Source organism: Giraffa tippelskirchi, chromosome 4 (genome assembly GCF_054371585.1).
Source record: "Giraffa tippelskirchi isolate mGirTip1 chromosome 4, T2T-mGirTip1v1.2.pri, whole genome shotgun sequence".
Taxonomy (NCBI): Eukaryota; Metazoa; Chordata; class Mammalia; order Artiodactyla; family Giraffidae; genus Giraffa; species Giraffa tippelskirchi.
The window spans coordinates 127,249,871-127,277,842 of NC_137278.1; the positions used below are offsets into that span (position 1 = coordinate 127,249,871).

Below are 27,972 nucleotides of genomic sequence, written 5' to 3' on the forward strand. Positions count from 1 at the left end.
TAATGAGGGAAAAAGACAACCACCTACATCTGGCGGTTCTGGAACCCTAAGGCCTGGCCAGCTGTGATGGGGCTTTGGGGCGCCCTCTGCTGGACAACGTTGGGAACTGCACCCTGGCGCTTGGCCCTTGGGAAAGAGAGGGTGTGTTGCTTCCATGCCTCCTTGCCTGCCCTCCGATACTTAGTGATTCCCAAGCTTCAGGATGTGTTCCCTCTGCAGCTGGGAGGAGACCACCCAGATTCCACCCTGTTAGCCAAGCTAGACTGAGGCCACGGCGGCCATTCACGAAGAGGCCCTTGCTGGGAACTGGAAAGGTCACCTCTCCCCTTGTCCTTGACACTGAGGGGCCAGAGTAAATGCCAGAAGCTGAGCAGAGGTGAATAACCTTTCTCAGACCCCACAGCCAGGCCTCTCCTGCCCACCACTTCTGATTTTTCCAGGCAGTGGAGGGAAGGCAAGATTCACCCCTCTTTAGAAGAAGTAGTATGCTGGAGAGAATAAAAACCACTTCAGAAGTGGAAGGTCCCCTTCTGCCAGCCCTGCTGCACACGCTCAGGCAGAACCTCACCTCTCTGGCCTCTGTATATAACAGGGCACACACAGCACCAGAGGTTTTATCAGCTTGAAGAGTCAGTGCACATGACGCCCAGTGCACTTTCACCCGGCAAACAACACAAACAGCCAGGCCTGGTCTCCCTTCTTTATTGATCTCTGGTTATAGCAGGGTTCTGAAAGACTGAGGACAGGGGTCAGTCACATGCGTCTCTACCCCTCTCTGGGTGGGGTAGGAGGGATGAGTGGCAAGTGGCAGGTCTGAAAGACCGTGGATACGACTTCACACGCACAGGGCCCACTGTACAAATGTATGTCTGGTATTTACAAGGAAGGAGGAGGGCAATCACTGGACTTGGGCCTTTCCTGGGACAGAGCGGTGCCAGGGGAGCCTGAGGAGAGGAAGGGGCGGGGGCCTGGCTGGGCTGGCCGCAGACGACAGCAGCACTCTGGAGCCCCTGTCCGGCTGCCTTCCACCCGCCACTCCCCACTTGTCCCAGGAAGGGGCCTCCTGGGCTGGGGCTGGGAGGGGAGGGACCCTCTCTGTCAGCATCGTGGGATTACTGAGGACACCTCACCCTCCCCACGCACCCTTGACCCCAATCCAGCCCTCCTGCCTGTGCTCTAGGATGCATCCTGAAGGTGCTTTGCTGGGGAGACCTCAAAGCACTTTACAGACATTGGTCGGATGGGAGCCTCCTGGCCCCAGGGGAGGGGAAGGAGGCGACGGTCCAGGACTCGGCCAGGGCAGGTGACAAGCCCCAGGGCCGAGACCCGTCCCAAGTCCTTGAGGACCCCAGGAGAGGCCCCCCCTCTCAGCCCCTGGTGTCTATGGCTCCTCCTCCCCCAGTCACCATTCCAGAATGGGAGAGAGGGAAGACTACAGAGTCTGGGCAGGGGTGGGGGTGAAGCAGTGCAGGTCTGGGGTACAGAGGATGCCCCCATTCCCAGGCCCTAGAAAGGTGCCATGCCCTGAAGGAGCCCATGCCCCTTCCCTGTGCACAGAGCTCTGAAAACCCCCAGCTTCCTATCCTGTTCCAGCCCCTCCCAGGGGAGGAAAAGGGGGACCCAGACCTGCCAGCTAAGATCTGGGGTGGGGGGCTGAGGAAACCCCCAAAATGTATTGCTTAGAAACTTGGAGGCAAAAAGGATGGGGGAGGGCCCAGGGGGCTGGCATCTCTGACCTTCCCACCAAGCCCTGGGAAACCTCCAGGAAGCTCCCCTCCAACCAGTCATCTGGCCACAGGGAGAGTCCAGAGGCAGGGGGATGGACACAGTGACCATTGGGGGCCTGAAGTTCCCCAGTCTTGCCACCGGGAGAGTAAAGTGCGCCCCAATGGGTGTCGGGTGGGGAGGGGCCCTTCCCCCAACCCCACAATCTCTGGCATTTGTCCTTTGGGTGGGTTTTCTGTTCCTCGACGTCCATGCTCCCTCGGAGCAGATGGGGGAGCCAGTCCCAATGGATGGTGCTGATGACATCGAACACTTTGGACTCAGTGAGGACCTAAGGGAACAGAAGACACCTCAGTGCTCTGATCTCTGCCTTCATCTCCAGCCTGCCTTACCTTCTTCAGGTCCATCCCACTCAGCACCTGGTGCAGCTACACAAAAAATGCCCTGCAGAAGAAGGGCATGGGGGGTGCTGGAATGAAGTCATGCCCCAGTGAGCTCTGGAGCCGGGGGCCTGGCTGTGCCTCTCCTGACCCTCACTCAGAGCTGCTCAGCCCCACCTGGAACTGGGGAGCTGCCCCTCTCTTCCTGGAGGGCCTGGACCAAGAAGCAGGAGGACACCCCCTGCTTCCCACTTAGGCCCCGGCTTGGGTCTCTGTGTTCACTTCCTCCAGATTCCCGCCTGGAAAGAGGGAGGGAGAACCTCGCCTCTGCTGAACCCCAGAGATGCCCCTTCCAAGAGGCCTGTCGGACACCCGCCTCGCCCTCCTCCCCGCCCACCGCCACAGGCTCACCTGGGCCAGGCCCCGCTAGTCCAGATTTCCGTTCTGGTTGTGCTCATCTTCAGCAGGGGAGGCCGGGGCCTCTTCCTCACAGGGGGAGAGCTCATCAATGGACATCTGGTTGGTGATGCCTGCAGGAGAGCGGGAAGGAAGCTGGGACCAGACCCAGCAGTATGTTTCCCCCAAACCCAAGGAATATGTGGAGAAAAGGAAGCAATTCTCATGCACCACCCCCTCTTCCTTCAAGCTGAGCTACATTCAACCTGTGCCCAGCTGGAGAGAGGCTCCCCAGTCTTGCTAAAATGCACAGCCCTCAGCCCCCACGTTAAGGAAGAGATGCCTCAGCCAGGGCCACCAGGTTACCACAGCCACAGGGCAGCACTGACAGACCGTCAGTGTGCACGGGGCCCCTTGGGCGGTGGAATACTGCTGTCCCTATATTCTTTCCAGCCCCCATTCTAGAACATTCCAAGTGGGTCAGCCTGTGCCTGGTCAGTTCCCTTTTCCCAACTCGGGGTAGGCGTCGGACAAAGGGCTGCTCAAGGGGCTTCGGGAAATGGACCCACTGCTGCTCAGGCTTCCCTGGTGCGTGGCTCAGATGGTAAAGAATCCGCCTGCAATGCGGGAGACCTGGGTTCGATCCCTGGGTTGGGAAGATCCCCTGAAGGAGGGCATGGCAACCCACTCCACTGTTCCTGCCTGGAGAATCCCCATGTACAGAGGAGCCTGGCGGGCTACAGTCCATGAGGTCGCAAAGACTGAGCGACTAAGCACAGCACAGCTGCTTCATGAGCCGCCCTCCCGACAAGGCGTTATCCTCCCAGTGGACCCACCGCTTGCCGCCCGTTCCTTCCATTTCTGCTTGTTCTCCTGAATGTATTTGGTCCAGGTGGAGCGGAAGCTGACCACGTCAGGGTTGGGGTCTCCCACTTCGACATCCAGGGAAGGCTGGCGCCACTGGAAGCTATAAGCAGGACCCGCCCACATTGTGGAGGTGAGACCCCGCCCACCCAAGGAAGGTCCTCCCAGCCCTCAAGAGTAGAGGGGATGGAAGCCTCATCCTTCTCTTTTCTCTCTGCTGGGTAGCCCCCCAGTCCCCACCCCTCTCCATACCTTCCCTTCTACTAGAAAGAAAATGAAAACAGCATTAGCCAGAAAGGCAATAAAGACAGAGCTAATGGGAGAGATTAAAATACAGTGGAGGGGGCTCGGATGCGGGCCACACCCTCTGCCCCCATCCCTTCGCCCCCACGTGTGACCCACGGCAGAGGAGTCACTGTTTCCCCACCACCCCCACCAGTCGGTTCTCTCTGTGGGCCCTCTGGCCACCCCAGCCACCCTCACTCACCTGGGCTGGTTTTTAGACTTAGAGTCATCGTCCCCGGTGGGCTGGACACTCTTCTCAGCCACATCGGTGAGCACAGAGAACGTGGGCTCCACAATGAAGTCGATGAAGCCTGCAGTGCAGATAACACGGACAGAAGGCTGACCTGGGGAGCTGCGCAGAGGACACGGCCGGCCCACCGGTGCCCCCAGCTGCGTGGAACACAGTCACCTGGGGCTCAAAAGTTCCCAGTGGGGGCAACCTTTGTGACGATGGCTTTGTGACCCCAGAGAACTCCACCCCAGCCCTCCACGCTCCAGCATAGCGGCTTGCCTTGACGGGAAAAACAGCTTTAGGAATGGGGACTGGGAGCCGTCCCGACCCGGCCCAGCCAGCAGCCTTGACCTTTCCCAACACTCTCCTCCCTGCAGGAAGGGACACTCACCAATCTGGGACTGCGCCACCAGGGTGGAAGTACGGTCACAGAGCGGGGAAAAGGGCAGGCCCAGCTCTGCCTCCTTGTCACCCTGGGGGAGCAGACAGGGCGGGGACTTATTTCAGTCTACCAGGTTGGGGTGCAGCTGCAGGTAGAGGGGCTGCCGGGGGGAAAAGAGGGAGCTCTGTGCCTTTGACCTGGAAATGAGCGGCATGCAAATACTACTGCCAGCAATGACTGTTAAGCTTTTCGGAGATGACATTCTATCCTATGGGTCTGGGATCAGGTTGGCAGCTGCAGGCAGCTGAACAAGGAGCTGGAGGAGGAATGGGGAATTTGGAAAACATGGGGGAGAGAAGGCCTGGCCCCGTGGGCAGGGGCGGGCAGAGATGCCCCCTACCTGGCGGAAGAATTCCTCCATGAGGGCCTTGGTCCAGCGGCTGTGAACCGACCACTGCTTGGTGGGGTGGCTGATGTCAGCAGCATGAAGCAGCAGAGAGAGGGCCTTGGACTTGTCAATCCTGTCGGGGCAGGTGGCAAGGGGAGGGAGACTGAGCTTTTAAGAAAAGGAAGCCTGGACCATTCCTAACTTCCCATCACACTCTCTCTCTCAGATCTAACGTCTAATACCCTCTGAGACGAGATACATACACACACACACACACACATACACACACACACTTACATATGTATAGGAAACAGCCCAAGCTCTCAGAATCAAAGGGCCTGGAATCGAATCCTCACTATGTTTCACACACTGGCTGTGTGATGTACAGCAAGTTACTTAAAATTTCCATATTTCATTTTCCCCAGTCCTAAGTAGAAATCAAAACAGGATCTGCCACATAGAGTTGTTCTGAGAATTAAATGACATACAACATATAGGTATTTAGAATAGTGTCTGGCACCTAATAAGTGCTCCGTAGACGTTACCTGTAATTATTATTATAATAATTATTATTATGATTCGCCAACAATGACACGCTCTGACCCTGCCCACTCTCCCACACACAGACACCGTACATTAACACATACCTTCAGGACACACACAAACACAGTCTGTTCTCTCTTACATCTATATACTTCCACCCACTTTTAAGCAACATTAGATGTAATTGCGACATTTGTTCTGTGCTTTTTTTTTTAATCTCACACAGCTCTCCCAGTAGCCCTGTTAGAGTGGGGGCTGGCAGTGAACTGTTGTGGAGGGGGGCATATCATTTTCACTTCTCACACATAGGGAAACGAGTCCAGAGGGCTGAATGATTTTCCATTACATTCCAGAGTATGCCTGTCCTGAAGCTTCCCTGAGGACACCAATCTCAGACCCCCAACTCAAACGCTCTGCAGTAGTCTGGCTGCCTGGACTGTCCACAAACCCAAGGCCAGGTGCGCACATACGTCACATATGCCAGATACCCTCAGATACCTAGAGCCAGGAGAGCTTCTACATCCCGGTAAAGACTTGGCACACCCATTACCCTGTGGATGCCCTCCAATTCACACACCCCTCACTCTGGCCTCTCCCCAGCCACACGCCACCAAATGTCACCTCTCCAGCTGCTGCAAAGCTGTCTTCATGGACTTCACTTGCTGGAAATGGCAGGACATGTCTGTGGCCAACACCATCTCAATGACCAGAGCCCGCAGCTCTCTGAAGGGACAGAACCCGAGGAGTGAGCAGCACTGCTAGGCAGGAAGCCTAGGAATCAGGAAGAGGGGGCTGGGGTGAGGGGGTCCTCCAGGGATGCCCGCGCCTGGCTTCTGCTCACACAAACTCATCCTTGGTGAGGTTGATGAAGATGTTCATCTCATCGTCCTGCATCATTCGGAAAACCGAGCTGATATGGTGATTCTCCAGCACTGAGCGGTCGTTGTACAGGATGGCACATTCTGACCTGCAAAGCACAAGGTCACCAGGTCCAGCCCTCTGTACCGTCACTGCTGCCCACCCACCCCCGCCCCTGCCACATCCCCACCTCTTACTTGGTCTGGATGTGGAAGCTGTTGGTAGTGCCAGTGTGCTCATAGTCGTGGATGGCTGCAGCAAATATGATGGCCAGGACCTCAATCTCCGACAGGCAGTGCTGGGAGAAAGAGACAGACAATGAGAGGGGGCTGACCCCCTGTCAGCTGCCCAAAGACCTCCACACACAGGCTGGACTGCTCATCCCAGCCCTTCCATTCTTCATGTCCAGCTCTTGGGCTAATGTAGTCAGGTTTCTCAGCTTCCAGAACTGCCAAAGACCCTCTTCCATCCCTACTGACAATATTCCCTCTGCATCTGGCCACACAGCCCCAGCGCTGCCCATGAAGTTACAGTCCACCCAGGAATTCTCTAGAGTGAAGAAGTCCAATCCAACTCTGTAAAGACTTTGGGATGCCAAAGAAGAGGACTCGAAGAGAGAAAAAAGGAAATGAGAATATAGACTGTAGGCTGGACTCCCCGGTTCTGCAGCCATACGACCCTGAATCCCAGAAGAGTGACCTCCAAGGCACCTACCACCATCCCTGTGCGGAGCAAGAAGCAGTGGACCGTCTGGGTGACGTCAGCTGCATGGATCTGATTGTGGTAAGGGTTCTTGTACTTCCCGTAGCCTGTCTCCAAGGCATCCAGGAAAGTCATCAAAAACACAGTGGGAATCTGCAGTGGGAGAGGGGCAACTGAGATTTGTGGAGGATGTGCAAATGGCAGGCCACCGAGGACAGAGGTCAGTGAAGCCCTTTCATGAAAAGACAACAGGGCTAGGAGAGCACTGGCCCTGCAGTGAACTGGGCTTGCATCCTGGCTGTACACCCGCTGGCTATGTGACCTTGGGCAAGTCACGTGCCTCCCTGTGTCTCTGATGCTTAATGGAAGAATGAAGATACTACCACCTACCTTGAATTTAATGAGATAAGTACAATACAAGGTACTTAGCAAGTGCTCTCCCAAGAGTAGCTATAATTATTATTTCCCTGGAGATTTTTAAGAAGAGGAAAGAAAATTTTCCTCCTACCTTCCAATCACCCCACCCCATCCCCAAACCAATATCACGGAGAGGGGCTCAGAAGAAGGGGAAAGAATAAGAAGACCCAGAGAGGACCCTCTAGCCAAGGTAGATCACCTCTACCTCTGAGAAGACTTCCCCACCCTCTGTTCACCACACACACACACACAGGCACCAGGAGCCAGAGCTCTGTGAGGCTCAATCCTGTCTAGGTCTCTGCATATGCCCTGGGGCACGTTCACCTCCTTCAAAGGCCCAAGGCCCCCAGAGGGCAAGGCTGGTGCCTGCACCTGTCCCTGGATCTCTGAGGCTGCGAGGAGAGCAGGGTTCAGGGCTTGGGGAACCCTCTGTAGAGATGAGCAGTGGTGGCGAGACACAGAGGAAGTGCCACTAGTCAGTCAGACCCTAACCTCCCCCGCCCCCACCCCTGGAGGGCTGTGCCCCAAATTCAGGGAATTTTAAAGGACTGTCTCCATGACAACTGCCCTTGCTTTTCCGTTGCCATGGTGTCCCTGGAGGAAAGGAAGGGAAGGGGAGGGGCAGGACAGGGGCCGGGTGCCCAGAAAGGGAATGTGAAGCTTAAAACAGCTGCTCCAACTGGGGTCTCTACTGGGCAAGGACACTAGAGCATGAAGACCCCTCTCTCTAACTGCCTTGGAGCAAGGCGGTTTGGGACTGAGCCAAACCCAACCTGATGTAGTGACTCTTGGGTCCCCCAGAACCATCCTTCCAGGTGAGGAGAACTTGGTGTCTGGAGGAAGTGTGAGAGCCAGTTTGGAGAAATGTGAGCTGAGAAAAGTCTTAGGAAAAAGAAAACCCTGCTATTCTCTATCCTGGAGAGGGCAGGATTGGAAAGAAGAAAATGAAACGGCAGAACAGGCCTCAGGGAGGCCTGAAGAGAATCTCAGAGCATCTTAGGAAAGTTCTGGGAACTCCCTTGAGAGTTGTTGTAAAAGGAGGAGTCAAGGGTCAAGGAAAGGCTCTCATACACCAATACTCTGTTATAGTGAGGTGGAAAAGGGGGGGGGACCTTCCAGAGCCCTCTGGGAGGCCCTTCCTACTGGACTACTTTCACCACCCCTCAAGCTCCTCCATGGGACATGACAACCCGCTCCAGTATTCTTGCCTGAAAATTTCCACGGATAGAGCAGCATGGTGGGCTATAGTCCATGGGGTCGCAAAGAGTCAGACACAACTGAGCGACTGAGCACACACGCACGCATGCCCCTCAGAACACACACTTTCTTCTTCGACCTAACGTCTACTGTCACTCCACCCAAGTGCAGACCTAATATCCCCCTCATCCTGCAACTGTGGTTTCTCCACAAGGAAGTGATTTTTTTCTAGCCCCTGTTCCCCAAAGACGCTCTCTCCTGGCACAGGATCTGAAGAAGATTTTAATCCTATATTCTTCCCGGCCAGCCAAGCTTAAGAGCAAATGGAGTTCACACCCTCCCTCCCCTCCTCCAGCCCTACCTAGCCTTGCCAAGAGCTGATCCTCTCCATAAAATTCCTTGGACAGAGACTGGAGCTGGAGGCGGGGTTGGGGGCGGGGAGGGGAGGAGAGGCCCCCCCCAAAAAAACAAATGGAGAGACATTAGTCCTGCAGGGCACCAGCTGACAGCCTCTGGACCCTAGGCCTCCAGTGTCCATGGGCAGGAGGGCTGAAACAGGGGGCTGAATTGCAGCCAGGCTGGAGAGGACAAGTTAGGGAACAAAGCAAAGGAGGAGAGGGCAGAACCCTGGGCTCGACAGCCACAGACTACAACCTTCCCCTGGAAGGCAATACATGAAGCCAGAGGCTGGGACTGCAGCAAGTGAAGGAAAGGCCAGACTGGGGTGGGCACAGGGTGACTTCCCCGACAGTGAGACCGAGCCAAAGAGCCCATAGAACCTGCCTGTAGGAGCAGGATGGTGGGAGTGGGGAACCCTGCCCAGAGGCAGAGGTAGGAGGCTGCCTAACCTTAAAGCGGCTGATGAGGTTGTGCCGAGTCAGCAGCTCAAAAACGATGGTCCTCAGGGCGTGGTCATCCGCTGCCCGGTTCAAGGAAAAGACATCAAAGCACCAAAGGTCCACGTTCTGTGGAGAAACAAGGAACTAGGCAGGAGACTCCCAAGAGGGACATCCCAGCAGCAGCAAGGGCTGCAGTTAGACTTCAAGGAGGACGTCCCAATGATTACAGCAGCATGGGAAGCAGGAAAACAAGGAAGTGGTAAACAGGCCTCTTTCTTCCCAGATATCATTCAGCATGGGAGTGACAAGAAGTCAGGAGTTTGCCTCTCAAAGGGGCCAAAGTTGTTTTGAGAAACAGGGAAATGACAACTAAAAGAGGAAGTAAAAATCACCCCATAAAGAGTCTGAAAGTCCTAAGGACTATTCCGTCCCCCCTAACCTTCTGCCCAGGATCACCTTGAGACAGTTGAGGACTGCAGTGGAGTAGGTGGGGCCCACAGAGGTGTATGTTCTCCGGAACATCCTGAGGGAGAAGAAGGAAAGGAGCCCCGGAGTGAGGTCTGATCATAGGGTCTGATCAGGCAGGGCTGGGCGGATGGGCCAGGGGCACGTGGGGCTGATGATACAGTGGAGTCCTGGAAGACCCCACTGGGAAAGAGGGCCACAGCCAGGGGCCAAGGGAGGCAGGACGCGGCGAGCCTCACCGCTCCACGAAGATGCCAGCCTGCACCGCGTGCACGATGCTCCGGAACTTGGGCTTCTCTTCCGCTCGGCGGCCTTTGGCCCGGGTCTGCTGGGTGAAGGTGGAGGCCAGCCAGTCCCGCACCTCCGAAGGCACCGCGTCAGACCGCAGCTCCTGCAGCTCATCCTCCGTGTCCAGGATTTGCCTGAGGCCCCAGGGGGGAGTCACAGAGGAAAGACTGCAGGTGCTTCCATAGCCTGGAGACCCTGGGCGGCCCAGCCACATCCCACACCCTGGAAACTCTCACACCAGCCTCTCCCTTTAATGACCCTCCCTTGTCTTTCTTTTGCTAAGTCTTTTTACTTCTGTTTCTCTATCTGATGTTGCCAATGATGAAACAGGTCACTATGTGAGAGTGAGCACCCCAATTCTGGAAGCATTCAAGCAGCCAGTGGCATGCATATCACCTGTCGAGGATGCTCCAGACCAGCAACACTGTCCAGCAGAAATAAAATGCAAGCCATATTTAAGTGATTCTAAGTTTTCTAATGTTTGTGTGCGTACCAATTTGCTTTAGTCACAGCTGACTCTGCGACCCCATGGACTGTAGCCCCAGGCTCCTCTGTCCATGGGATTCTCCAGGCAAGAATACTGAAGTGGGTTGCCATGCCCTCCTCCAAGAGATCTTCCCAACCCAGGGGTTTAACCCATGTCTGTTATGGCTTCTGCATTGACAGGTGGGTTCTTGACCACTAGCGCCACCTGGGAAGCTCAAGTTTTCTAGCAGCCATATTCAAAGGGTAAAGAGAAACAGGTGAAATCTACTTGAATGATAACTTTTCTTTAACCTAATATGCTCAAAGTACTATATTTCAACATGGAATCGATATACAATATATTAATGAGACATTTTACATTCTTTTTTCCAAGTCTTTGAAATCCAGCATGTTTTCTGCATGTACATACACATCTCCAATCACACTTGCTACATTTGAAGCCCCACTAGCCACGTGTGACCTGGGCAAAGCAGGTCTGGAAGGCCTCTGCCCTGGGAAGGTGAGGACATGATGAGCTTTAAGATCCTTCCCAGCTCTGGAGAGGTCTTCTCCTCCTGATAATCTGTGTTTGTCTCTGTCTCTGTAAATCTCCGCCTGCTCCTCTGCCTGTTCCTCTGCCTCCTTATCTCTGCTGATAATTCTACCTATAGATCTATCTGTCCTCCCTCCCCGCCTCCCTCCTTTGGCCCCATCATGCGTGTCTGTCCCCAGATTTCTGTCTGACTCCCCGTCCCTGGATCACTGTGTCTGGCTGGCATCTTTCCCCTCTGTGTGTGGGTTTTCTCCCCGCTGCTCCGCATCTCCACTCTCACCGAGTCTCATCTATATAGACGGCCTCCAGCAGCGAAGCTGTGTACTCCAGGTTTTTCTTCAGCTCCTCAATGTTTACCTCCCCATTCTCCAACTGCTTCACCATGTAGCGCAGCCTGTGGGGGGGACGGGTACAGAGAACCTGCTTAGGCGCTGCTACCTTGTCAAGAGAACAGGATACCTCTAATAGGATGCATGTTCCAGAAACAGCCACAGCCTTCTATAACGCATTAATCTTTCTAACAGAATAACAGCAGCTAATGTTTTTCATCACAGGCCATTGCCACCGCCTGTACTAAGTTTATCTACCCCCCCCAAAGTTAAACCCCAGGCTCTTCCACAGTCCCCACCCACCTCTGACCTCTCAACACCTCCCTTTAGTCAGTGTTTCCCCGCAAACTCTTGTTTAGATTGCCTGGGGCCCAGCAGAATTAGGCAGGTACAAGCCCCTGGGGTGATGTTTTGAGGATGATCTGTTTCATAGTCTGAATAACCAAGAGATGAAACTACCTATTTCCCTCTGACAGAGGACTTTGGGATCAACAACCATCAAAAGGGCCCCCAGCATTCTTTCATTATGTCTCTTGGTTTGGGCAGGGAGGAGGTACATGTCCACAGCTCCTCTGTCCCTGGCAGGGATGGCGAAGACACAGAACAAAGACCAATCTGAATGCTTTCGCCTGGCCTCACTCCATCCAGGCAGAGCTAATGGATTATGATTCCAGAATCCATCAACCGGGACAAAGCAAGATTAACCCCTGCCTCCCTGGTGTCGCTCCAGAGAGAACCTCTGGCAAAGGGTGATGGTACCCTTCCCCTACCTCTGCCACGAGGCAGCTTCCCCCAGAGCCAAAGTGGTGAGGGTGGGGTCAGGGGTCTCACTTACTGGATGCTTTGCCTGAAGGGACCATCCCTCATATTTTGCACTCATGAATTCTGGGGGATTAACCGGGTGGTTTCTTAAAAGTCTGCTTTATGACTGCCTGAGACCAGCCCAGGCAGTCACAGGTACACAAAGCTCTCTGACTTTAGGTGGTGATTTTAAAGAAAGCGATGAAACGTTCCCCTTTGGCTCCTTCTCTCAGCTCTGCCCCACCCCACCTAAAAGCAAGGTGAGGTGAAACAGTGGCCAGCACAATTCCCCACTGAGAGGGGCTTCAGAAACCCAAGGTCACCCTATGAGTCAGGGAGAAGAGTATGAGTCAGGAACCAGAGGCTGAAATTAGCATCGATTCCCAGGGATGCTGGGGGAGGGAGAACAATGGCATTCCTGAACAGAAGCAGCTCTAGAATCCTGGGGTCTCAGCAGCTTTGGAATGGGGGCGCCCAAAATAGCCAGCCCCAGGAAGCATCACCGGCCAACTCTCACCCCAGGGACCAGCAGTCCTAGCCAAAGACAGGTCTGAATGCAGATGAGGCCGAAATGAAAGAGGGAAAATGGCGAGGAAAGAAGCTGGAGGGTGAGGCTGCAGCCTCCTCAGTGGGCTATCTTCAAATTGCACTCCCAGCCTCCCTGCTGCACCTTCTCCACATGAAAAGAGCAGGTTGTTCCATGAGGAAGAGCCCTGGTTCCATACAGCCCAGCCCCAGCTCAGGCTTCATTAGGGAGGAGGAGTAGAGGCTGACTACATAAAGGCTTTCCAGCCAATGAGCTAGAAAGCGGCAACTGAGAGCCGACCAGGGATCACACAGCAAAGAGGGACCGCTGCCTCTAGGGCCCAGGTACAATCTGGGGCTGCCCTCTCCCGGTCAGTCCCTATGGCCAGGGACCCTCGAATCTGGGGCACAACCCAGGAAGAAGGAAAGGCCCCTGCTCTGATCTTTTCCCATCCCAGCCCTAATCTTCCAGTTCAATCAACCCTTTTTACAATGGAAAACTCTGCCCACTAGTGGTCAATGCCCACCACCAAAGTTCTGCCTTCTTTCTTGAGCCACCCTGGGAAACACACATCCTAGCACAAGCTCCCAAAGTGAAGAGCCAAGCCCACGGGTGCTCATTTGCATGTATTCGCATAATCTCTTAACAATGCTGCCAGCTCTACATTTTAAAAAGTGCTTTCTCCTACATTATCTCCTTTTATCCTCACAATGGGCCTAGAGGGAGGGAGGGAAGGATGAGGGAAGGCTATGCTACCTCTATTTCCAGTGCAGAAACGCAGGATCCCAGCACAGTTCTGGGAAGTAGAAGTCCCACATTCAAACTTTTCACTTCCTGGATATGAGCCCTGGGCAAGTCACTACTTCTTCATCAGTGTCTACCAAAGTGCGGCCTATGGACTACTGACATCAGAATCACCTGGGATACTGGTGAAAAATTTTATTCTGGGTCTCACCACACACCTACTTAACCAGATTTTCTAAGGTTTGGGTCCAAGGATCTGTGTTTTTAACAAACATCCCAGATAATTCTAACTCACCCTAAAGTTTGAGAATCTTTATTTTCAACCTTCAATTCCTTCATCTGTAAAATAGTGAGGATTATAATAAACTACCTGTGGTGCTCACATGGGCAGCACTAAACCCCCTGTGAAGAGCTGCTGTTTAGTTGCTCAGTCATGTCTGACTCTTTTGCAACCCCATGGACTGCAGCCTGCCAGGCTTCTCTGCCCATGGGATTTTCCAGGAAAGAATACTGGAGTGGGTTGCTATTTCCTTCTCCAGGGGAACTTCCCAATCCAAGGATTGAACTCGCATCTCCTGCATTGGCAGGCAGATTCTTTACCACAGAGCCATCAGGGAAGCTACCTGGGAAGAGCTGTTAATAAGAGGATTAAATGAAATAATGCATGCAAAAGGCCCGGTGTATACAATGAGGCTCTATAAACATGATTTAAATTAAAATTAACTGATCAGCATCATGCCTGCCCTACCCAGCTCACACCTCTGCTGCTGCTGCTGCTGCTAAGTCACTTCAGCCCTGTCTGACTCTGTGCGACTCCATGGACTGCAGCCTATCAGGCTCCTCCATCCATGGGATTTTCCAGGTGAGAGTACTGGAGTGGGGTGCCATTGCCTTCTCCTCTAATTTGGATGGAGGCTGGTAATTAGGAAGCCCCCTAGCAGAGGAAATGAGAGGATGATAATGACCATGATCTCTCCTTTATAATTACATACCACAGTCACCTTATGGGGGTGGTTATATGACTTGTCTAGGGTCACACAACTTGTCAATCTCAATCAGGTCAGCCAGCCTTAAACTCACTCTACTGGAGCCTAACTGTGCCCCAAACACCAAAAGCAAGGCTGGATCCCACTGCATCATAGCTCCTTCAGTGTCAGTCCTCTGTCCTTCATGGGGTGATGTTGTCTGTGGACACCATCAGACTCACAGGAAACTGGGGGTGTTGACTTGTCTGTCCTGGCAGCTGTGCTCAGAGCACACAGTATGTGCTCAGTAAATGTTCATTGAACAAAATAAAAGGGAAAGGGGGCAGATTAATCAGGTGGGGGGCTATCTCCCAGCGCTCACAATTGAGATCTCAGCCTAGGGAGAAGAGCGTGGTTGTAGGCTGGCTTTCAACACACCCCTCCCCCCAAGTTCCTCCCGCCTCCACCTCTCGATCTTGTCCAGAAGTTCTTTCACAGCTCCTGTTGAAATCTGAACCCAACATGATCCAGATACCAAAAGGAGAGGGGAGGGATGGAAAGAAAGATTAAAGAATAAATTTGACAAGCACAGTGTCCAAAGAAGGGGCCTGGACTCAGGCAACTGGAAGGATGCAGGTGCTAAACTTCCCCCTCTTGGAGTTACATAACTTTCCCCACGACACTTCCCGGCCTGGTGGGGGGCCTCTCAGATTCTGAAGCCCCTTAGAATTAGGATCTCCCCAGACCCACCCAAAGTCCTCACCTCGCCATTTGTCTGCTTGGATGGGTAGGATGCTCACCCCTGTCCAGTCCTCATCCAGACCTAAGGAAAATTGGAAGCTTCCCAAGAGTCCTCCCACTCCACTCCTAGCACTGGTTCACCATCTCCACTTCTTTCTCCTTTACCTCCCCCACACCACGGGAAAGTCTCAGGTCCTGACCCCTGGAGGCCCCAGTCTCTCCCAGCTGTAGGTAGCCAGCTGGAATAGGTAGCTTCTGGGCAGTAATAATCCCAATGCCCCAGACAAGTGCAGCTCTCCAGCCCCCATCAGATGATGTGGTGATTTCCAAAGCCCCTTGCCACTACTTCCGGCACCCACACTCCCTGAAAGATCACTGTAAGTAGAGAGCTTAGGACAGAGTAGCCTCAAGCTAAGAGGCTGGGAGTTGAAAGAAGAATCCTATCTCCCTTTTGGGTTTTTAAGACCAGATGAGGAGATATTGGAGGAATGTGAGGTCTTAAGAATGCTGGGGTTCAGGAGGGAGAGAAAGAGGGAAAATACTGCTAAGTCACCTGCCACTGCTTAGTCACACACACACACACACACACACACACACACACACACACACCCATATGGGACTGTCAAGTCTTGATCCTGCTCTTCCACCAAACTACAAGTAGTAGACCTACAGCAGCCTGTCCTCCGGTCCTCCTCCCCCCCTCTCCCTTCCTCATCCCTGGAGCCTACCTGAGGATAGGACCCTGGAGGTGACTCCTCTGCACAGGAACAGGGCTGGCCATGGGAATCAAAGTTCTCTACTTCAGAGTATCAAAATGTTGCCCCCCAGGCCCCTGGGACCCTGAGGGGAGTGGTTCCCTTTTAGGCCCCTGACTTCCTTCTCTAGGTCTCAGCAAAAGTGACTGACTGACTGAACAGAGAGAATTTAGGGGAGGGGAGCAGGAGGAGCCTGGCTGGAGGAAGGAGTGATGAAGCAGAGACCCAGCCCACAACTGGGTGAGAGGCCGCGGGAAAAGTTTCACATCTGAATCAGACTAAAAACAAGAATCTGTTCTCAGAAGAATCCCAGAAAGGACAGAAATAGCATAAGCCAGCCCCTTGCTCTGAGGAGGTGGGGCTCCTCTTTCGGGGGAAGGAAAGGGTTAGCAGGAGGCTTAAGGGGGCAGGGACAGGGACAAGGAGCCATCCTGATTTTGTCCTGAAGAGGAAGTCTGCAGTGGAGTGGAAGGAGCTCTCCAAGAGCGCCCCAGCTAGGCTAAGGCAGATTTGGCTCCCTCCCAGGGTCTTTTTTCCGGGGCCACTCTTCAAAATGAGCTTTAACCCACCTGCAAGGACGGAAGCAAGACAGGAAGAGAACTAGAAACTGCAGGAAAGGGGCTTGCTGAAGCTAGGGATCCGGGTATCCTTACCCAGAGACCCGCGCAACAAGGAGGAAAGCCCCCACCCAAGCAGTGACTGAAAGTCAGGACTTGCTCATCGAAACCGAGAGGCTAGGCGAGTTGAATACTCCCAGCCCGTTTTCTCATCTGTCAAACGGGGACTGGGAAATAACCGTGAACTGACTGGAGAGAGGTCTATCCAGCCCAGAGAGAGAAGTTACGGGATAGCCCACGAAGAGCCTGCGGGACCAAGGCCCCCCTGTCTCTTCCAGGCTTTCCTCCCGCTCAGGTTAGGAAGGGAAGAACCCGGCCTCTGCGGTGCGAAGTGGATGTGCGCAAACAGCCCCAGCCAGCCTCCCGATTGGCTATGGGGTGACGTCACCAATACAAGTGCATGGGGGCTGCGATTGGTCAGCGGAGGGGCTGGGCGGGGCTAAGGAGAGCCCGGGGGAAGCCTAGCGCAGCGGGGGAAGAGGGATCCGCGCAACTACAATCTCCTTCATCAACGGTCTAGAGTTGATGTAGGGGTGAGGAAAAGCGACTAAAGGGGATGAGTATGACAGCAGAAAGAGAAAAGAAACGGGCTAAAAGCCAGGATTTTATGATGGGAAGTCTTGCTTCATCGCCTACCGCACCCCTACCCACCAAAGTGAAGTAAAGTCGCTCAGTCGTGTCCGACTCTTGGCGACCCCATAGACTGTAGCCTACCAGGCTCCTCCGGACATGGGATTTTCCAGGCAAGAATACTGGAGTGGGTTGCCATTTCCTTCTCCATACCCACCAAAAGCAGGGAGAAATTAAAATACCTTGTCACTGTGCTATAGCCTTGAAGTAATTTCCCAAATGAAGTTTGGCAAATTACTGGGACGAATGGAAGTTGGCTTCAGCAGCAAAGAGGAACGGAGGTTAAATGTCTACAAGGTTGTGTAAACTCTTGGTAGCCATGAAGCAGGTGTTTTTAGAGAGAAAGGACTAGTCCTGGAGTCAAAGACATGGAACTGCCCCTCAGGGATGAGGGACAAGTCATTCGGCCTGCTCTGTAGAAAGTAGAAAAGCTCGTTTGGAGAGAGAGAGACGGGGTGGGAGTGGGGGCAGATGGTTCACCAGCAGACACCAGCTCAGGGCAGTGCCCCCTCCTCACCTGACTCCAGGCCCAGCCCCCAAGCCAAGTAGGCACTAACCCCAGCCCTCCTACTGGAAGGTAGAGATTTCTTAAGACTAGAAAAGCTCCAGAGAGGATATCTTGTCCATCCCTCTGCTCTCTTGCCCAGTAGAACCAAAACAAGTTGGACAAATAATGGCTTACCACATCACCCCAAGTACACACACGCTGCAACATCCCAGTGTGCATCCCACCATGCTCATACCAGCCTGTTATTAACTCTCCCTAATTAGAAAGGACATTGATCAACCACCATCCCTTCCTGGGGAAAAAAATTTCACACATACCCAATCACCCACACATGTACACACACGCCACACTCTACTTCCATCTGAGCTAAAGAGACTGAGTGAGAGCAAGGGCATAGATGGGATGACCCCAGCATGAATCTTCCTCTAGCCATTAAATGTAGTTTTAAAATAGCAAGCAGCCCAACTATCATGCCTCCCTCCCTGGTCCATCCCCACCCTTCCTCACCTGCCCTGAAGAACAGGAGTTGGGATAAGGGATGAGCAAAGCATAGGTGACTCTGCCCCTGGTCAGAAAAGAGGGGTGTAAGGGGTAGTGGCTGGAGGGCTGTTGAGGAATGGATTAACTGGCTGATCTAAAGGCTTAAAAATCTCAGAAACTGAAAAAAATCAAGGAAATCATCTAAATCCAATAGAAAGAGAATATTAACTAAGATCAGGAGATTTTGCCTACCTTTTAGCACTATGTATGACCTTGAACAAGACACCCTGGGCTCCACTTTCCTTGTCTGTAAAATGGGTTAAGTTCAAGCTTCATGGAATTCTCACAGGAGATCATACGAGAGTATTTTGGGGACTGTAAATTGATGTGTAAATGCAAAAGATTACTATTTAGTTTTTGTTTTTGTTAATTCAGCAAAGGTTCATTACAAGTGCTCCATGAACAAAGCCCCCTGTGCCCACCGTTGTACCCAGGGCCCCTGAAATAGAAAAGCCCTGTCTCCCCACCACCACCATTCCAGATGTCAGGGACTCCTCCCTGGCTCCTTATTCCACAGAGACCAGGGAAGCAGAAGCGGGGGACATGCAGAGCACGGAGCTCCAGAAACCAGGAAGAGCCAGACCCCCACCTTTCCCAAGCACTGCCACTCCCCTCACTCCCCTGGTTTCACATTGCTATACAGGCAGCCCTGGTTCAGGCGGCTGGCTGGGCACAGTGGCGGGGGTGGCTCCAGAGATAAAAATAGGCCCCCTAGTGACAGAGCTAGAGTGCCATCCTTGGAGGCAGCAATCCTCAGGTGGACATGGCAGCAGTGGTGCGAGCTCTCTAGGCACTGGACAGAGGAGCTGGACGGAAGGAGGGTGGAGAATGGATGGGCAGCACCTGGGAAGGCTGGTAGGTAGTGGGGGAAGGAGAGAAACCCGGCAAGTGGAGCGAGAGGGAGAGGGGTAGGGGAGAGGGACAGGAGAAAGGGGCAGGAAAGGAGATTTGAAAAGTGCTGCAGAAGAATGTCTGGGAAACACCGAGGAAGAGGTAAGGGAGTCAACTCACACACGTGTGTGTGTGTGTGTGTGTGTGTGTGTGTGTGTGTGTGTGTGTGTGCAGGCAACCCCCCCTCTGCCTCCTACCTAGAACCGTTTCTAACAGGTGTTCCTAGCAACAGCCGAGCACAGCTCAGATCAGTGAGGAAGTGGGTACTCTAAGTAGCTAGAGCCTTAGCCCAGAATAACAAGAACCCAGACATCCCAGCTCCCTGCCCAGCACAGGGATGAGTCACCTCTCCTTCAAGCTTCAGCCCTTGAAAGAGGGAGAAAATAGGAGGGTGGGCAGGGAGGTGAGGGGAAGACTAAGAACTCTGAACTTTTAACCCAGCTCAGAACTCTGGCTCTGGTTCACTTGTCCACACCTCTTCTCCCTCCCTGCACGATTTAATTCTGCTCATTAACCACCTCCACATGGACCACCCCACCAGACCTCTGAACAACATCCCAACAGATGTTCCCAGCAGATGTCCTGCTTCTGGGGAACCTAACAGATGTTGAAGGTGGCCTGAGATGGGAGAGTGAGTTGGAAGCTTGGCAAGGGACTGACTGCCAGTGCTATGGGAGTAGCTCTGGATTGTGGATCAGCAGGATTTGGGTCTGGTCCCAGCCCTGCCCCCACTTTACCAACTATTTCTGGGCATCAGTTTCCCTCTCTGTAACACGTTGTGGTTCTCAGATTCAGTGCCTGGGTGGGAGACACTAGGGAAATAGGGTGCCTGAGTAGGAGTTTATCTTTTTTGACTGGCTCACTGCTTCACCCAACTTAGCTGGAAACTGATGCTTTAAAGGAAGAGTGTGGCTTTCTTCTTTATCATAGGAAGATTACATTCTAACCTCTATGAACTTTCCAGAAAGTTCTCCTGCATGTCTATCTTCAGTCCATCTTGCTTCAGTGAAAACAACAGCAAATTTTCTTGGCATTTCAAAGAATTGAAAGGAAGAGAACAATCAGGACAAAGAAGTGTTTGGGATGAGTCTGGTGCAATTTGATTTATTATAGTTCTCTCAGACTGGAGTTGCTAAAGCTACTGCTTGTAGATAAGAGGTTGGGGTTTAGGGAGCCTGGCAACACTGTCAGCATGTGTGCTCACTCAACCCGAGAAGTTTCCAAACAAGGTGGGCACAGAGGAGAGAACTAGGAGGATGGTTCCAAGTTAGATGTGCAAGAACTGATAAACAGGGAAGCAGAGAAGCCAGGGAATAGGAAGGAAAGAAGCTTCTCTGGCCCCCAGGTCCTGCCTGCCAAAGAATCATTAAGCCCCTCTGGAAGGCAAGCTCCCTTCTCAGCCTAAATGGTGCCAACACCAGCTGGCCGCCTAATCATCCCACTGCAGCCACTGTAATTATTTGCAAGTCTGACTTCTCCTTGCAGCTCTGGAATCAACTGACCTGGGGACTTGGCTGAATCTAACATGGTACCACCTGAGCACCCGCTTTCCACCTTTCCTCCCAGCCCTGAGCCCCCAGGCCTCTCCCTGGATATGCCCTTTTCCCCACCACACCTGCTTACCCACCAAAACCCCATCCCAGCTCCCTCAGTGGACTTCTGCCAGGTCTGGGATGCTGAAGTCATATCCTAACCTGCTCTTTTCTTCCCAGACAGGGAGAAGATGTAGAAGATGCTGAGGGGAGAGGAGCAACTGCAGGAATGGGGACATGGGGGACAGAGGGGCAAGGGCACTGGCACTAGGGACCTCCCTGCAGTGGGTGGATCACAACTCACTTTTCTACTTTTTCCCTTCTGAGTAGCCCTTCTTCCCCCTGAAGTCTCCTCCTGGCTTTACTTACTGTTCCCAGGATTCTCTCCCAGTTCTCTTTGACCATTAAGTCCTCCTCCCTTAGGGGACAATCTCATTATCTAACAACTTCCAGTCTCCCAGTGGTCTCGCCTGCAGCCCACCTGCTGCCCTGGTTCTGTCCCCCTTTCTCTGCTGCTGTCCTGGGGACAGTTGGAAAATAGCTACTCAACTTCTGTACCTGTGAAAATCAGTACCCTGAGACCCAAAGGCAATTACCTGGCTTCTTCCCCAGAGGATCTGGGAGGATGAGGTCACTGAGAAGGCAAAAGAAAGGCCTTGTAGAATACAGGAGTTAAGGCTGGACTCCTAAGGTGGCCTCAAAGTGTGCCCGCAGCAAACTTGCCCTGAACCATCACAAGGACACCTGGGCCTGGAGAAGCCCCGCCCCACCCCAACCCTGGGGTGGGCAGGGATGTTTCCAGACTCCTGGCCAGGGTGGTGGGGACTAGGAGCACTGAAGGCCAGAATGAGGGAGTAAGCCAAAGGGAATAGGGAGAGAGAGGAAGAGGGACAAGAGAGGAGAGCACCATAGTGCCCTGCAGAGAAAGAGAAGCCAGAGAGAGATGGAAACAAAGGAGGGAAAGGGCAGAGGAAAAGATGCAGGAAAAATCAAAGAGGAAAACAGAGGGAACAGAAAAGCTGAAAACAAATCCTTGATGATTCCTTCAAAGACACAAATAAGAGGAAAGATCTCTCTCAAGTTTCCTAGTTCCTCCGTCCCAGTCTGATGGGGGTGTTTGAAAAAAAGAGGGGAAGATGTGAGACAACCCCTGGCTTGCATTGACTTCAGGAGCTCCCTGCACAGGGGGCAAGTGGAAGGGGTCTAGAGACATCCACGCTCCCCTCCCCCTGGGTCTCTCACCTGGCCTTCCAGTCCCAGCTTCATCCCCAACCTACTGCACCCTCCTCCTGGCAAAAGTGCTAAGTGCAACCTCAAATGTGGGATCTCCATGGTCTTTTTAACCAGCCTCCAGGGCAAGCAGAGTGGTATTTGGGTTCTAAGAGATTTCAGAGATTCTTTAAAATAGAATGTGTCATAGCTGATCATATCACCCCAGGCCTAGAGACTTAGGATAAATGCCAGAGGGGAATTTCCCCAATGCTCTTGGAACTCACCAACAGCAGTCCCTAGGTGCCCCACACCCACTACATCTTACAAGGGCAATTGCTACATCCACTTCTAGCTTGCCCAATTGAAAAAAAGATGATAGAGTGTAAGTCTGTCATCTTTTCTTTTGACCTCAGAGGCCCATACCTTTTGTGGGACAGCCCTCCTCCTAGCCCACCCAGCCTCCTATTCTCTAAGCTCAGTCACCTGCCTCACCTCCCCCAGACAACCACTCATCACCAAGACTCTTCCAAATCAGATCCCAGACACCAGGACTCAAACCTACTATATCATTCATATTCCTACTATATCATTCATATTCCTGCCTCTTGAATCCTGATTTTCTCATCATCCAAGCCAATGGCTGCCCATTTATTACTATTCTGCTGCCTCTTCACCCAGCAAGCTCTCCCAGGCTGAAAGAGCATCAGAGTTTATCATTTAAAAGCCACTTTCATATAGATGATACCAAATAAAGAATAGGGACGCAGAGAGACTATGTGACTTCAAGATCATGCAGCTAGCTAGCCTTTGGCAGAGTGGGAACAGGAACTCAAGTCTCCCAATATTCCCTCTGCTCCTCCACTGCCACCACCCTGCCTCCCTTGTCTCTCCCCTGAAGCCAACTATTCTGACCAGAGGTTTGTGAAGTTCTTCCACTGGTCTGAATTTGAGTGTCCCCTCTCTCTGCCTGTCCCTCTCAGCTTATTGCAGGAATTTTCCACATTCAACCATCAAGAGATGCCTCATTCAAGACAAAGTTGATGGGGGAATTAGAAACCTCTGATGGGAGAGGGGATATAAAACACAAGGTGGAGAGAATCCCTTTGCCATGGTTGGAAATAAAGGAGGAAGGGTCAATCCAGGGAGGAAGGAACTAAAACCCATTCCCACCAAGGCCTCAGAGAAATGATGCTCCTTTTTCTCCAGAGGTCCAAGAAGCCACAGTTTATCCCGCAGTCTTCATGGCAGCTCCATAGCCATGTGCAGAGAAAGGAGGATAGCAGCACAGTTTTCAAAACTGGTAAAGAGCCACAGAAGATCATTCCATGGGGCAGATACAAAATGAGGACAAAAGGTAGAATAAATCAATGAGGCATTCAGTCCAGTCCTTCGGCTTCTTTCTCCTGCACATTTGATCTCCCCAGGATTGTCCAAAAATCTGAGTGTGTCACAAACACATACACAGATCACACATATATATCATTTCATTACCTAGACACACACACTCACATACACAAATACATCATCTCATTCATACATAGGACAATTTCAGGTATTCAGGTAAGTGCATATTTATTATCACACATACTGTTTATAAACATACAAACAAAGAGACATCATTATGGAGCTCTGACATCACCAACTGTCCTTGTCACACACATCAGCCTTTACCTAGATACACCAAATACATACATATACATGTTAGGCATTCACAGTTTCATTCTGATACATCTTGTTCACATATCCAGATTGTTTCTGTAACTCCTTCAGTTCCAGGCTCTGTTCGGAGGTTCTCAAACCCCACCACTTTCGAGCATCACCCTCTAAAAACAATAACAAAAACAATCTCTCCTTTTCTTCAATTCCCATGCCTACTCCCCTCCCCCACTGCACACAGGAACACACGCACCACAGAATCAGAGACAGAACTGGGCTCTGTGACATATACAGGTATATTCATTCATTCATTTGTTCATTCCTTTATTGAAGAGCAATTATTGAGTGCCTATTATGTTCCAGGTACACACTAGATTCTAATGCAACAAAGATGGGCAAAAATAATCCCCAATTGTGTCCTTGCTCCAGCTCCCCTGAAATGACCTTGAACCACAGCTTAGGACATTGAGTCTAAACCATGGAAGCCTAAGCGTGCACCATGTGGAGAAAGGAAAAAAGAAAGGGATTGTTTTATACTATCCCAAGGAAGAGGGAAGTTTCGTCTGTAAAATTTCAGAAGAAACTGGAGCAAAGAGAAGAGAGTGAGGCTTGTACTATCCTGGGAGAGAGAGAGAATTCATATATGTGCTTGTACTGTGCATAATCCCCCTCCAAAGTAAGCGATGAAGCAGAAACCAGAATGGTTGAATTTTACCACTTGGGTGGGTGTCATAAAACAAGGAGCAGGGGGCCTCCCCTACTCTCTACTCTCTTTGATGGAGTTGAACCATATGACAAGCTCCATAGAATCAGGGACTGGGTCCATTTTGCCCACCACTATATCCTACAGGAGGCACTCGATTAAGAGTCGTTGAATAAATGAATGAGCTAAGGATGGCAAATCAACCTCCACTCATAGTTTTTCTTGTTTTGCAAAAGACACCGAAAAACCTTTCCATTTCTCCTGGCCCTCCCCCACATTCCTCAAGTCTCTCTGGTCTCAGAGAAGAGTGGGCAGACTAGCCCAGTCCTTCATCTTAATGTTAGAGATGCTGAAATTTGTCCTGGTTCACCCATTATCCCTGAAGTGCCTGGCTCAGTGTCTCTCATGCCTCAGCTTACGAGTCTGCTTAGTTAGGAAAATTTCCCCTAGGTAGACGTGAAATCTGACAGCTAATATGCTCCAGATAGACGTGAAATCTGACAGCTAATATGCTCCAGATTCTGAATTTATCTTTGGCAGAGTGCTAGTATGGAAAACAGAATTCCTGGATGCCCTTCCCAAGAAGAAATTGCCCTGCACAATTATATTCATATGGGCTTTTTCAACCAGAAGGAAAAACACCAGGCCCACTTTCCCTGAAGAGACCCTCAATGTCCCAGATTAGAAATTAAAAGGGTAGTTGTGATGGAGGAGATAGGACATGTTGAGCAGCAGAATATATATATTCCATCTGTCTTCATTTGACTCTGTGCGACCCCATGGACTGCAGGCTCCTCTATCCATGGTATTCTCCAGGCAAGAATATTGGAGTGAGTTGTCATTCCCTTCTCCAGGGGATCTTCCCAATCCAGGGATCGAACCTGGGTCTCCTGCACTGCAGGCAAATTCTTTACTGTCTGAGACACCAGGGAAGCCCATTCACTATCTAGTCCTGAGATAATCATGCCTATCTCCCTGTATCCAGACTAAATAGCCCCTTCCAACTTGGGCCTTTTTAGGTACAGGTGGTGATTGGGGGGGTGGGGGTGGAAGGTGGTGATTGGGGTGGCGGTGGGAGTTCTATTTCTATTTAAGGTGGAAATGCCCTCTTTGCTCACCTCTTCAGAAACCACTCAACCCTGAGAGCTGTCTCCCTCTCCTACTCAGCAAAAATCCTCAATCCTTTGCTTTCCCTTCATCTGACTGGCAAAGCCTCCCGAGGATTCAAACAGGGCTAAATCCAGTAAGCTATCAACTTCAGATCTACCTTGGTATCAAGATCTTCCTCTGCTTTGAGACTGGGAATCTATCCTTGGTAATTAACATTGAGGAGATAGTACTTCTCTGGATAAGTTATGACATGTAGCTGGAGCTTTTAAGGACCAGATTGCTGAAGTGAGTGAAAACCAGAACAATCTCATCAATAAGATTAGTGATCCTTGTCCACCGTGATCTCCTGCAAGGATGTCTCAGCTAACAGGCTGTGTAGGGGCAGCTGCCTCCTCCACTCCCTTCCTCCCCTGGGTTTCAGTGCCTCCTTCTGAGGGTCCACTTTTCTTGCCATAGACCACTTCTCACCTTAAAGGAAGAAATTGCAATCTGCTCCCAGAAAAGCTTTGTGGTTAAAAAGGTGTGGGAGAGAGTGAAATGGGTAGACCCACCTCTTTTGCGGGGCCCCTTGCCTGGAACGGAGACCAAGGGAAGATATGATGAGCCACTCGTGCTGTGGGAAAGCATCGTAGGATGCTTGGATTCTCCCATTTCTAGACCCTAAGGTCCCTTATTTGCCTTTCAACCACTTCCCTACCTACCCTTCTTGCCAGCTTAGTTACCATCAACAGAGCAGGGTTTTCTATCAGGAATCACCCAGGTGCTCCTCCCAACAAAAATTGATTCAACCCGATTTTCCATTTCTTCATCCCAGAACCTCATTCCAAGGATTCATGGAGCCCGCAAATTGCACTGGCCAGAGACAGCAAAGGAGGGGACCAAGAAGCACATTTGGATTCCAAGCCTTGTTGCCCACTGTGCCTCCATTCTCCCTAAGGCCTTTCTAAGCAGCTGGTATGTAAATCAGACCCACCAGCCCAACATAAAAGTGTCATTTTATTGCCACAGGTGAAGTATTTTTAAAACAACACAATCATAAGCATCTATCCATATTCTATCCCCATCTCTCCCTCTGCCGGAACCTAGAAATGAAAAGCTTCAGTGCTCACAATTGAGAATATTGGGGAGGAACTGGGTGTTGAGGCTGTGTTCCCTGTATTTCCTCACCAAACATCTGCAGCCTCTCTCCTAGGGCCATGGGGAGTCATAGCAGGGAGAGAAGCACTTTCTCTTGTTTTCTGGTTAAGGATCAACAGACTGCAGAGATTATCGGGTGGCAGCTGACAGAGATAAACATGGTACATGACTTGTCTTTGAACCAATCCTCTTCTCTGATAAGCAGGAAGAAAAGTTCCTCTCCTTCCCTAGAACTGGAGTATGGGACACCTGAATCTTTCCCTTTCCCATTTATTCCTCTCCACATGCCCTCTTCCTGCAAAACAAGAAAAGATGCCTAGATGTGCTTGGAGGTCCTTGGGAGACTCTACAGTGACAAAAAGGCTTTGACAGTTACCTTGCCCCAGTCAACCAATCTCCCCTCACCACTACCCCAGCTCCCAGGTTGGGGCTCCACGCCCTCTCCCCCAGGTCAGGGTTCCCCCCTTCTCTAGATCCTAGGTGGGTCCCCCATCATTAATATGCAGAGTGTGCTTCCAGGCCCCAAGAGAGATGAGCAGCTCAGGAACGGGGCAACCCCCCCACCCCCACCCTCTGTAAGATGCCGGAGGCAGAAACCACCAATCCCAGCCTAGATATGTATGACCCACAGGTTGGCACAAGTATCCCCATGCACTGGACCTGCATCTGTGTGCAGTCACTCTACAGACCTCTCTGTGACCCTGGGACACTCATGCACACACATGTGATGTGCCTCACATCTACCCAACCCTGCACATGGATACGTGTGAGTCAGCCTGGCACCTCCTGAAAGCTGCCCGTCCGCAGCCCTGCCAACACCGCAAATATTGTGCTGCCTCTCTGCGCCGCATGTGTCACCCGGGGGGTCCGCAGGCACCTCGTTAGCTCTGCAACTCCTAAAACCGCTCCAAGCGGCCGGCTTGCTGTGCACATGCCTTGCACATGTGGCCTGGCCACGCGTGTCCGGGCAGCTTATGTCCTCGCGCCTGCCAACATGTGTGCCCCAGAGAATCCACCGGCCCGGCTCCAGCTATCCCCCCCACCCTTTCAGGCTCCCTGAGATCCCTTCCCCCAACCCCCCCGGCCCGGAGACTCACAGAGACCGGAGCTTAATCCACATCTTCTTGCTGGGGGCTGACTTCAGCTCCAGGGGTGAAGGGCAGTCCGACTCTAGCATCTCGGGAGGGCTGCGGGGGGACAGCTCCATGCTCAGCCTCCGTCTACGGAACCGAGGGAGGAGACAGCACCGCGGCTCAGCCTCAGCCCCCAGATGGCAGACCCGCGCCCCCCAGCCCAGCCCCTTCCCACCTGCGGCTGGCAGGGACCAGCCAGGCCGGGGTCTCTAGGCTCGGCCCAAGCTGGCAGAACTGCAGTTCCTGCGGCTCCTCCTCTCCCGCTGCCCAGCCGAGCTCTGGGCTCCCAGTCCGAGCTCTCCGCGCCGCCGCCGCCGCGCGCTGCCGGAGCCGCCTCCTCGCTTCTCTCCTCCTCCCCGGGCCGGCTTCCCCTCCCTCTCTCCCCCTCCCTTCTCCTCGGCCTGCCGGCTCGTCTCTCACTCCTCGCAGCCTCTCCACCCCCTCCCGGAGGAACGCCAGGCAG

The 27,972-nt window shown here is 52.4% G+C and overlaps 1 protein-coding gene and 1 long non-coding RNA gene across 9 annotated transcripts; one reads left to right on the forward strand and one right to left on the reverse strand.

Annotated features, from left to right (window-relative positions):
- Positions 1-686: 686 nt before the first annotated feature.
- PDE1B (phosphodiesterase 1B) lies at positions 687-27,835 on the reverse strand. 8 transcript variants are annotated; one of them, XM_081483598.1, is made up of 18 exons: positions 22,941-23,174; positions 21,155-21,192; positions 19,974-20,052; positions 18,328-18,450; positions 11,260-11,373; positions 9,913-10,095; positions 9,665-9,731; positions 9,218-9,334; positions 6,768-6,908; positions 6,251-6,351; positions 6,037-6,162; positions 5,817-5,918; positions 4,665-4,785; positions 4,274-4,355; positions 3,853-3,961; positions 3,338-3,468; positions 2,517-2,635; positions 687-2,056 (listed from the first exon to the last, which is right to left on the reverse strand). In XM_081483598.1, the coding sequence occupies exons 5-17, from the start codon at positions 11,361-11,363 to the stop codon at positions 2,532-2,534; spliced, it is 1,488 nt and encodes a 495-aa protein (XP_081339724.1). In that variant the 5' UTR covers positions 11,364-11,373; positions 18,328-18,450; positions 19,974-20,052; positions 21,155-21,192; positions 22,941-23,174; the 3' UTR covers positions 687-2,056; positions 2,517-2,531. The 8 variants fall into 8 exon arrangements, with proteins under 8 accessions (XP_081339724.1, XP_081339719.1, XP_081339722.1 ...); XM_081483593.1 differs by lacking the exons at positions 18,328-18,450; positions 19,974-20,052; positions 21,155-21,192; positions 22,941-23,174 and adding exons at positions 27,474-27,596; positions 27,685-27,835; XM_081483596.1 differs by lacking the exons at positions 18,328-18,450; positions 19,974-20,052; positions 21,155-21,192; positions 22,941-23,174 and adding exons at positions 15,814-15,858; positions 16,410-16,800.
- LOC145503644 (uncharacterized) lies at positions 4,165-10,424 on the forward strand. The gene is made up of 3 exons (XR_014051608.1): positions 4,165-4,302; positions 5,549-7,362; positions 10,292-10,424. It is a non-coding gene; the product is annotated as an uncharacterized LOC145503644 (long non-coding RNA).
- Positions 27,836-27,972: the final 137 nt, after the last annotated feature.